Below are 12166 nucleotides of genomic sequence, written 5' to 3'. Positions count from 1 at the left end.
GGCTTGAACTTGCCTTGAAGTGTTATGGAAAATGACTAACATACTAATGAACAACACAAAGTGTTATTGCTAACACTGGGAAAACCATTCTAGCTCAAATTCTCAAAGGTACTTGGAGAATTTTACTGTTAACTTCAAAAGAAACAGGATTTGAATCTTAGATTTTTTTCTCCTGACTCTTAGAAACCGTTTTACCCCATTCTAGCTAGTTTATGCTATAATCCCCCTAAAATTGTGAATTTATACTGACACAAAACTTTTCATAAAGGGGTAGAGAGCCAGATAAACAAAGTGGCCCTTACTGCCCTTCTGAAATCCCATGGAGCCCAAAGATTACATTAGTTTCCAAATTAATCAGACAGTAACACTTCCCACATATGTCTATTCATCCCTGAAAAGTAGCTTTCTTACCTTCCCCTCATTTTACTCAAATTGGTATTTTCAAAACATACCAAGTTAAGTGTTCTCTAAACATTACTCTCAAACATAGCATTTTTTAAAATGACTGTGACTCCTTAAGAAAGATCTTACTATCTTTAAACATATTTCTATTTTATTTCTATAACAAAAAATATCTGAAACAAAACCTATTGTTCTAACATGCAAAGTTAGTTATTTTGATATGTAGTCTTAAACTTTTCTGCATATTGAATGTTATGTAGTTTCAAAACTCTGGTTTGCACATGAAGTACACAATAAAAGTACAATATAAATAAAATAGTTTATTACAAGTATTTTAAAAGAGCTCTACAGTACACTTTCAAAACATTTTATACAGTATTCTGTCTTTCAATATGAAACGATTCACATAGGGAGAAAAAAATCTCAATATATAACTATAGTCATTATTAACATACTGAATTCGTCCGTCATACAAAAATCACGGTAACTACAGACTGTTTCTGAGTATCTTTCCTGTTTTTATTCTCTCTGCAAATAGGAAAGTATAACATGTACGAAAATAAAATAAAAACTCTTCACCCTTCACTTCATTTATACCAAATACTACAAACCTCATGCCACAGCAAAACCTAGATAAATCACTTCAAAAATTAAAAAAAAAGTCAGACCCATTTTACTTAAATAAATATGGAACTATTTAAATAGTGAAAAGAATGCCATGTATCTTACAGATATGTTAATTTAGAAATAGGATTTAAAATTTCAGGTTTCAACTATTCAGAAGTTGCATAACAAAGGAAAATATCCTAAAAGGTAGGTTTTTCAGAGGGAAAAAAAAAAAGAAACAAACTTCATTCTTGTTCATAATGAATAAAGCTCCACTGCACTTACACTTTTTGCCAGCCCCACAGGCACAATGGGCAAAGCTCTGTACTTACCAGAAAGTATAACTACAGATTCTATTAACACAAAATCAGAATTACTTAATTTGACCTAAAAGTCATTTGCAGATGCTTATATTTAATGTAACGAGAACATGACTTCCCGAAAAAACTACTCGTCCGAGATATTATCACATCTTAGAGAACATTTATTTTACTGGTGCAACATGTATGCTAGAAGGACTGGAACAGATAGTAAGCCCATTTGTAATGTTAATGATAATTTTTTGTCCTCTTTTCTTGCAGAAAAATAGTTCAGTATTGCATGAATTGGCCAAAAAAGCTAGAAAAGGCAAGGGATATACAAAGAAGTGGAGATAATGAAGTGGTGAAATGGATTGATTATAAACCCTGCTATTTTAGCAGTCTACTTATACTTTATCATAAAAAGGGAAAAGATCTAATTCCTCATCCATCGATCTCCAAGCACATTACAAAGCAGTTAAATTTTTTCTATTAACTGTTCTATAATGCCACATCAACATTTTTTCTCACTAAATTTTTCCCCTTTTTCTACTTTCTTTTTTTGCATCTTTTATTTAAAAATAAACATTATTTTTTTTAAAAAGCATGAAATAAATACAGCAAGTGTCCTTTGCAAAATATAGGGAGCCAGAAGAAAGTAAAAGGACTGTTTTTTCTATATTCTGGAAATTACCTTTTTATCTTTACTTTTCTGATAGTTTTCACCGGACAGCATAATGTCATAAAATACTATACGGGAAAAGGTATAACTTTTAAAATATCTGATTCATGGAGCACTGCAGATTGCTGCAACATTATTAATACAGTAAGAATATGTATTTATAAACTAATTTAGGAAAATAAATGCAAAGTGGCTTTTTTGTTACATGTTTTTTTGTTTTAAACATCTTTTCACATTCATCACAAATTATATCAAGCAGACAGTTCTGAAGACAGTAAATCAACTCTTCACCAGGTCATCTCCATAATAGAAAAAGATAATCCCCTTCAGTCAATTGTTCGGTCTAACATAAGCCTTTTAATAATTATGCAACCAAAAATTGTAATATATAATTTCATAGGACATTATCCAATTTTGATAAAAACAATATATTCTCCGGTTGTTGCTCAGTGGAACTCAGCTTTAAGCTCTCTTTGAAGTGAATAAGGTGATGTCTTTTCAAATGCGGGGCCTGTCTGAAATTTTTACCACAAACTAAACACTCAAACGGCTTCTGTCCAGCATGCATTAGGTAATGTCTTTCAAGCTTAGAAGGCGATTTAAAAGTTTTAAAGCAGATACTGCATTGATACAATTTGTTAACAACTTCACTTTTTTCAGTACCTTCAGAAAAATCATGCCAATAGCTGTAACAGCTTTGCTCTGTTTCCAGCAATTTACTACACAAATACGGCTGTGTGTTTCTACTGCTGGTGTCAAGAACAAAGTCCCCTGACTCAATTTCAACTTTGATTTCAGCTGCTTGGTTTGACTGAATCAGCTCAAATTCTTGAAACCCAGATGCCTGTGAAGGTGTTTGAGAATAACCCGAATAACCCACAGGCTGAGAAGACTTAAATTCAATGTGATCTCCCTGATGATTGAAAAGTTTGTTCAGGTTTTCAAATTCTACCTGGCAAACAGGGCTTTTATAGGGTGTCTTTTCAGTATGGGTGAGCTGATGTCTTTTTAAGTGAGCTGACTGTCTAAATGTCTTCCCGCAAACATTACAGCCAAAGGGCTTCTGTCCCGTGTGTATAAGATAATGTCTTTGAAGTTTGGATGAAGACGGAAAGATTTTTTCACATCTGTCACATTTACACACTTTGTGTCTGTTATGTATATTTTTAGCAGAAGCTGAAAAAGCACAGTGAAGTACTTCTGGATTATCAAAGAAACCATCATCTGATGAACCATAAAAAGCGTCATCTTTATTATCCAGCGAATCATCGATGTTTAACATGCTTTCACCAGTCAGCATACCTTTTAAATTAATTCCAAAGTCGTGAGGTTGCGGGTGCTCTTGCCAAGGTAACGGCACAGCAAATGTTCTTTTCATCCGATTACTAAGTGCCTTGTGCATGTCAAGCTTGGTATGGCAATCCTTGAAAGGTTTAGTGGAAGCATGCTGATCAGAACACTGATCTCTAGCTGCAACCAGGTCAGGACTTTTAAAGTGACCTGATTTTATTTTTTTTCTGTCAGTCAGAGAAAAATCTGTTGCCTTTCCTCCAGTATGCTTCAGCTTCAGCAGGATCTTATTTTTCATGCTGACTGTGTGGCTGCATGCTGTTGTACCATTATTTGAACTTTTGCCATCTCTCAGATAACAACACTTGTGCAAATTTAGAACCTGCTCTGTTTCAAAACACTGCTCACATGCTGGGCACTGAAAGGGTACAATATAAATCGAGTGAACATCATGTGGGTCATTCTCCTGCAACTCGTAAGTGTCAGCATTCTTGAAACTATCCCTCTTTCCTTCCAACAGGTTGTGTGGTCTGGGATATTTAAGAGTCTTTGCTTTGTATACAATATTGGGGAAAGTCTTATTTCTGGCATGAAGCTGTTTGTGCTTCATGAGTTTGCTCTGTATTTTAAACCCCTTCTGACAAAAGCAGCACTGAAAAGGCCTTTCTTCTGTGTGTGTGAGCTGATGGATTTTCAAGTGTGTTGACTGTCTGAAAGATTTACCACATGAAGAACACTTAAAAGGTTTCTGGCCAGTGTGAATAAGGAAGTGTCTTTCTAGCTTAGATCTTGATGGAAATGTCTTGTTACACGATTCACAAGCATGAGTTTTCTTTCTCCTTCTGGCACCATGTAGATGATCTGCCTTCAGACACTGATGCAGCATCCACCTCTCTTCAGTTGTAAAAGATTTCCAGCACATAGAACATCGAAATACGCCACAAGTGACCCTGTCTTGCTCAGAATTCACAGAGTTTTCTGCATGCTTGGTATCATTCTGGTAATTTTCATTATGAAGCTGCTGATGCTTTAAGAAAGTAATTAAGTTTTTGAAGTTTCTATAACAAACAATACACTTAAAAGGCAGATTATGGGTTAACTGATGCCTCTCCAGGTGCACTAGCTGCCTAAATGTTTTGTGGCATACATGACATTCAAATGGCTTTTGACCAGTATGTATCAGATAATGTCTAGCTAATTTTGATGGAGTTTCAAACTGTTTATAGCAGATGTCACAAATATATGGCTTTTTCTTGGGTATCCTGTCAGCTGTTACACACTGCTGAACTTTTAACATTTTTAAAAAGCAATTACACCTCGCCTGTTGTCAGTTTCTTCAGACAGGCATTTCAAGCGAAATCATCAATTGCACACTAAGATGGAAGGCTGTAGAAGCAGCAAATTTTCTTAGGAGAGATATTCTTAAATCCCACAGGTCCCTAAAATAAGAAAGAGAGTATTATTTTAGCCTATATTAATACAATAATGCGTATGTTTGTCTCTTGTTTCCTACATAAGAGACCAAAAGCATCTAGATTAGAATACTCCTGATTTAACTTAGCTTAAAATGCTTTCCTTGTAACGGAGTAATCACTCGTTATGTTACATGATACGGAAAAACTAGACTACTTTCCAGAAGAAACAAACAAGTTTAAGTCATCTGTGCTGTAAACGCAGCTATACTTCCAAATAACATACAGTTCAGCTACATCATGATATTTTCGGTTATTTACAAATAAAGCATATTCTTAAAAAAAACAAGCCACAAGAACTTACTGTAATAAATTTCTTCCCTACAGCAGTAATTCCAACTCTCAGATATAATATTTATGAAGATGAGAGAAATAGAGAAGAACTAGGGATTCTTGGGCTTCAGAAATAAAAATTAAATGAATGCAGTGTTAGTGAGAAGTAAAAATACTTAGTTTCAGTGTATTGTTAAAGTTACTATTCACATTGCTGCATCTTATCAACCGTATCCAGTAGCGTAATCATTTTTGCTTTATCGCAAAATGGCAAACACCAGAACCAGTCAGCAAGAGCAACACACTAATCATAAACTACAACCAGAACGAGGATAACCCCCAAAACAAGGATGAACACAGGCTATGTTCACTATCTCACCACAGAGCTAAATATCAGAGTTGTGATACCTAACCATGTGTATACACTGAAGTCATCATAAATTATTATAAAAGTCATTATCATAATTCACCATAATGAATGTTTTAGTCTAAACCAAAACCATGAAATAGTCAGTTTTACTTTTCCTTTAATTTTCAACAGACAGAACACACTTGGGCAAGCTACTGTGTCTCAGCTAAGGCATAATGACTTATAAACAAGAAACAATCACTTCGCAAGTACCTGAGTGCATGAAAAGTTATTAAAATATTCATAGGAACAGCTAGAAAGCACCTCAAGCAACCGTGTAGTCCAAGCTTTCCACTGTGAGGCCAACTCATGTCTAGACAGCCTCCAAAGTGGTCTTAACAACTTCTGCTGAAGGAAGTTCCTTAACCTCAGCAGGGCTCCTGCTCCAATGCATCGCCCTCTCATGAAGCTTTTCCTTGCACTCAGCTGAGCCCTTCTTTACTACAAAGTTATTTTCATTGTCCTTCCCCCTGTGAACCTGGAAAAGAACTAAAAAGTGTTCTCTACCACAACTTTATGTATTCAAAGTCTCCTTTCTCTCCTCTTTTTTTTTTTTTTCCCCTAAACTAGGAAAATTCTGATTTTTCTAAAGTATTGCTTTTAGGTCCAGAGAGAGAGAGAGGACTGATTAGGTTTTTTAATCATCTCTGCACTAATTTCAATTGGTCACATCCTAAATTGTAGCATCTAAAACAGATTAAGTATTCCAGTCCACAAGAGTAGTACGAACAACAGAATAAAAATACCTCTATAGTATTACCTATATCCCCTTATAAAAAAGAAAAGGGACAGAGGGAGCAAACTTTAAAGCAACAGCATAATAGTTAGGACTTGTAATAACTTTGAGATACACAAGACATTTGTACTAACTATAATTTGTGGTATTTTGATACTACAACTCACAAGTTGTATATTCTTTCTACATACCAGCAGAATAAAAAATTCATTTATTCAGTGTCTCCAAAAGCCCTGTCTCTTCACAAAGAGTTAGTGTCCCTAGTTTTTAAAAATTCAGAAATAGCTGATAAATCCATTCAAAGTCGTTGCAAAGAATAAAAGCCTACTGCAATTTAAAGCAAGTTATGATGAGATTCAAGACACATGCACAAAAGACTGAAAATATCTGGTGAATCAAGATTTTTCTTAAGCTTAATGGAAAGAAACCTGGTCATCTCGTAGGATCGTTCCACCTCTAACAGATATATAATTGTGGGCCTTATTAAACAACATTTGGATGTACGCCTTAGATGCAGTTGTCACTACACTGAGGAGTTACCTAATCTCACTGCAATAGTTCAGGATAGGATTTATCAATGCTATGAAGTAGTTGAGAAAGTCAACTTTTCCTTTCCTATTCTCTTTTCCTGTAGAATTTTAACAGCTACTCAGTTTCAGTCTTCTTTTGAAGATGCAAGAAAACACAACACTCTTAGGAGACCTCCTTTTCCTCCCAGTTGTTGTCACATCATGTGAAAGCTGGGAGTTTAGAGAGAGTTAAGTATGTGACACCAACTGCTTTCTAGTTTGTGCTACCGTGAAGCTACAGACAGGTAGGCTGAGAAAAGGAGGAAAGCTTCTCTGCTACGCTGAAAGTTTCTGTACAGCTCAAGGCAGCCTCCATTAGCAGGGAAGGAAAACCTCCTGAGAAAGAACTGTAAAGACTGATGAATTTTAGTTAACATACTGTCATACAGATCTAATTTACACATCAGGAAAATGCTCAAACAGTATAGTGACAGGCAAAGAAAAAAAGTCCGAAGTAAGAGACAGCTGTGGCATATTACACAAGGGATTTTGTATTTAGCTTATAAATTTTTTAAAGATTCTATCTGGTGAATGAGGAAAATGCTCTGTAGTACAAGGTGTCAAAAGCAGAGTAGAGCTTCTTGCTGTGGTCTTCTTGCCCTGTGAAAGACTAAAGGCTCAGATAAGGTAAACTTAGGGGATGCAAGGGAAGGAGAAAGGAGCTAAGATGGGCATTACTGTATGGCCCAAATAGATTTTCAAATCCTATTTACTAAGGACAGACTTCTCCACATCTATTTCAGGGTGCTCTGTGCCTTGCACATCTAAGGAATAAACATGCTGCTGCTAAAGATCAAAGAGCAAAAGACAAGCTTGGAATATTGTCTCCTGCCAGCCTTGGAAGTACACAGGCTTGTCCTAATTAAGAGTCAGAAAACATACTTCCCTATGTGATAAAGATTTAGTTTGTGGCATAGGTCCAATTTAATATTAAATTGACACTACTTTTCATCTTGGCTGCAAGGTCATGCAGAAAAATAGAATCAAGAAGTAACGTAGGCCACAGAGGACCCTCCTAAGTATAGTATTATTTAATGATTAAGTAAAGATTATGTTTATTAATATTACAGATGGCAGCAAGCTGCAACAAAATGAGAACATGATGGAAGGAAATTCTGAATTCTAATCCAGTCTTTACTAACCAGAAAAGTTTTTTTTTTTTAAAAATGTAAAAAACAAAACGGGAAGGGCACTTCAATAACAAGAAATGCAACATCTTCAATTTAGGCAAGAATAATCAACTGGAAGGGGAACAACTTACTAGGTTATAGTAGTGCAGAAAAGACTTGGGGTCTAAGTTGGAACGGAAGCTGAATATGCCAACAGCATGCTATCCATACCAGGATGCGTAAACAGAAGTAAAGCTTTGAAAGCACATAAATCTTCCATACTACTCACTACTGTTTAGAATTCAGCTGGAGTACTCTATCCAGTTTTGAATACTGCCCTTCAAATTGAGTCAAGCATATGAACTAATTGGAATGAATTCAGAGAAGAGCATCAAGAATGATCAGAGCTTAAAAGCATAATATACAGGAAAAGATTAAAGTAACTGGGAATGTTTAAGTTAAAAAAAAGGAGACCTGATCAAAAAGAACAAAAAAAACCCCAAAACAAAACCAAACATAAGAGCCAGCTTTAAAAGAAAATGGAAATAAGCTGTTCCCCGAGCCATTTATAGTTGTGACTAGAAATGGCTTCAAATTATAGCAGAGAGGATTCAAGTACATTATTGTCCTTACAGTTGCAAAGTTTTTCTAATGAGCATACAAATAAGTTGTGTGGGGAGATCGCTCTGCCTCCAACACCAGAGGTCTCAAAAAAAGGTTGTACAAACATCTCTCAAATTCCCACACCCATATAGTTGACCCTATACAAGACAGATATTCTGGCTTCTTTTCCTATGACTCATTAATATAATTCCAAACAAGCCACATAAGAATTGAAAATTCAATATATTTCCAAATTTGCCACTGAAGGATTCTTCCGCATTATTATTAGTGTATTCTCAGATCCTTGAGATAAGCTAATGCTTATAGCTTTCCAGACACAATTACAAGAAAATTAATTCTAATAATAAACGTGTGAAGAAACATAAGGTGCCTCCTGTAACATTAACTACAAAACAGACAAGTGAAAATCTAGCTGCTGATTTATGAAACACATAGCATGCAACAGAGATAGGAATCTGAGCACTGAGACAAACACATTGCACGCTGGATTTCCTCACCAGCTTTCCCTAGGGAAAAGTTTAGATTGCTGCGATGGGGGAACAAATTACACCAGAAACATAACCTTCACCTGCAAGTTATACAGAAGTCAACATCACACACTACAGCTCCTCAAAGCTAACACCTCTCATTCTCCCCTATTTTCCATGTACTTTTCGAAACATTTTCTGAAGCAAAACAAAATAAAAGATATATAACGGTGAAGCAGGGCTGGTTTAAGAATAAACCTAAGTTCTGCTGAAGGGACCCGAGACCCCCGGGACTGACACCGACACCACCACCCCCACACGCTTAAATCCAGTTAAAAACTTAAAAGCAATTAGTGAGGCGGCTCTTACAGAAAGCAGACCGCGAACAGACCCACAACCGCGGGCGGCTTTCCCGCAGCGGGAAGCGGGCTCCCTCCCGGGCCCGCGCCCGCCCGCCGCCGCCGCGGCTCTCCCAGAGCGCAGTGCCACCCCCGCCCGCCGCGGGGGCGGGCACGGCACGGCACGGCACGGCAGCGGCACCAGCACCCAAACAGCCCGGCACCGGCACCCAAACAGCCCGGCACCGGCACCCCTACCCGCGCCCGGCGATACCCAGGGGCTCTGCCCCGACGCGCCGCACTGGCGGCCGGCGGCACCGCGCCGGAGCCGTAACCGGCCCAGCGCCCCGGGGCCGCCGCGGAGCCCGCAGCGGCGCTGACCGAGGAGAAGGGCGGCAAGCGGGGACCGGGGGCGAAGAAGGGAGCGACCTGGAAAAGCAGCTACCGCACCTCCACCTTCCTCATCCCTCCCGGGGTTGCTGCCGCCTAAACTCTTCCCCCCGGATGGCACCGGGACGCCGGGAAACCCGGCCCGGAGCTTTCCGTTCCCCCGCGCAATCCGGCCCCGCGTTCCGCCGCTCTGAGGCGCCGGGCCGGGCTGCGGGCAGGCCGGGGCTGGGGCCGGGACGAGGAGCGGGGAAGGCGCCCCCCGGCTTTATCTCTCTCCGGGCAGAAAATGTCCCCTGGCTCTGCCGATGACTTGTTAGTCGCCGGTGACACGTTATTCCCTACGAATAAGACACATTTTCTACTTCAGCATCCTAAAAGCCAATAACTGATTCCTGGCGGTTGTGGGGTTTGCAACTAAAGCGTGCTGGCGGAGTTACCCTGTTGTGCGATAAACACACCGTAAGGCCAAACCCAGCGGCCTAAAAGGCTGGGAATTGGTGGCCGGAAGGGAAGGGAGAAAGACATTTCCCTGGGAAGTCTAAAAAGACCTTCAATAACATGCACGCAAAAGTAACAGTTTTGCAGAGTTTTGCCTTCTCTGCAGGAGAGAGGGATCAAACAAGCGCAGGAGCTCACGGGCTGAAGGACAGACAGGGGTCCCCGTAGTAGCCGGAGCCTCCTTGGTGAGCGCACCTTGGCTGAGGTTGCCTCAGAGGAGCAGCAGGCAAAAGGCTGAAAACATCCAGAAAAAGACAGAAACCGTTTACAGTTGAGTCCTGTGTCAAGTTCTGGGGTCCCCGGCACAAGAAAGACATGGACCTGTTGGAGCGGGTCCAGAGGAGGCCACAAAAATGGTCAAGGGGCTGGAACGCTTCTATGAGGCAAGGCTCAGAGAGTTGGAGTTGTTCAGCCTGGATAAGAGAAGGCTCCGGGGAGACCTTATTGCAGCCTTTCAGTACTTAATGGGGGGCTTATAAGACTTTTTACCAAGGCCCATAGTGACAGGACAAGGGGCAACAGTTTTAAACTGAAAGAGGGTAGATTCAGATCGGACATACGGAAGAAATATTTTACAATGAGGATGGTGCGGCACTGGAACAGGTTGCCCAGAAAAGCTGTGGATGCCCCGTTATTGGAAGTGTTCAAGGCCAGGTTGGATGGGGCTTTGAGCAACCTGATCTAATGAAAGATGTGTCTGCCCACAGCAGGCAGTTGGTCTAGATGATCTTTAAAGGTCCCTGCCAACCCAAACCACTCTGTGATTCTCTGATTCTACCTCATCAAAGAACAAGCAGATGGCAGAGCAAAGTGTAAGAGATTCACCGTAAAAGTCTGTTAATAACACACAAGGACATGGATGAGGCTGGTTAGGTTGTAGCCCCATTGGGACAGAGAATTTCCAGTCACCAGAGTTTTGACTCAGCCACCTGTGTGTACAGCTCAATATGGACTCTATTAATCAAATCTTAAACTCTTTATCAAAATTTTCACATAAAGACAGGCTGTAATTTTTTTTTTTTTTTTTAGGAAATCTACCCTAGCCCAGGAATTACAGAGGGCCAGTAGAAGATGTCTTTTATGCTTTCCTCTCAAAAAAAAAAAAAAGACAACCCACTAAAACCCACAAAAATCCACCTTTTTAAAAATCAGATAATTGATTAGACCATCTTTGTGAGTGAATTTGCAACACTGAAGACAAAATAAGTCATTCTATTAGATAACACATTATTAAAGGTTTATTTTTTTTAATATAGATGCATTTTCCTAAGAGCTTTGCTGATTTTCTTTCTTTTGTTCATGCAGACTGGAATTAAACAAAAATAATTATTTGCATGTGCAGCATTAATTTCTTAGAAAAACAGGAGTGCCAGCTCACTCATACTTTTCTTTCAGCTGTCCTTTTTCTGAGATTCCACCTCTGTGTGATGGGTGAAGTTAGGATCTGTCTCCTAGCAGGAGGAATGGAAGAGGGCAGAACAGAACAGACAACAAATCAAAGATTTAAATCAGTGGAAGGCTGGACCCCTTGGTATAATGGGGAGATATACCCTAGAAACTGTCCTAGAGAGCAGCTGCGCTGGCACAGAACAGCCAATATGTCTCCACTGCATTTCTCCAGTGTTCAGCAGAAGAGGTGGCTGCAGTAATTCGTATTGCCTTTCTGCTCTGTGTGTTGAGCCCCCTCTCCCAGCCCTACTGGGAATTCAAGAGGCAATCATGTATGCTGAGGAAACTCCCAACAGCATGGCTGTTTCAAAACGATTCGGATAAGCTTGCTGGAAGTCAAGGCTATAAGAAAGCTGAGAACCAGGTGGCAGCGAGGAACTCAGCTTACACGGTGAAATTTCAGCTTTCTTTTCCAACATGTGCGTGATCTAAATCCCTGCTACTCACAAAGTAGTTCAGAAAAGATCTGCCCACATTTTGTCTTGTGTTAACACTAATGCAGAGAAAAGTTTTCACCCAGATTTCTTTGCTGGGACATTTTTTTTTGTTTTGA

General features: G+C 39.4%; 1 protein-coding gene across 1 annotated transcript; it reads right to left on the bottom strand.

Moving 5' to 3' along the window:
- Positions 1–702: 702 nt before the first annotated feature.
- ZNF770 (zinc finger protein 770) lies at positions 703–4707 on the bottom strand. Its single transcript, XM_050897489.1, has one exon. The coding sequence runs from the start codon at positions 4574–4576 to the stop codon at positions 2384–2386; it is 2193 nt and encodes a 730-aa protein (XP_050753446.1). The 5' UTR covers positions 4577–4707; the 3' UTR covers positions 703–2383.
- Positions 4708–12166: the final 7459 nt, after the last annotated feature.

This window comes from Gymnogyps californianus, chromosome 5 (genome assembly GCF_018139145.2).
Source record: "Gymnogyps californianus isolate 813 chromosome 5, ASM1813914v2, whole genome shotgun sequence".
Taxonomy (NCBI): Eukaryota; Metazoa; Chordata; class Aves; order Accipitriformes; family Cathartidae; genus Gymnogyps; species Gymnogyps californianus.
This window is presented reverse-complemented; position numbering and strand designations above follow the sequence as displayed.

Coding starts and splice junctions, on each gene's coding strand:
- ZNF770 (XM_050897489.1), bottom strand. CDS start 4,576: ATGTTAAAAGTTCAGCAGTGTGTAACAGCTGACAGGATACCCAAGAAA.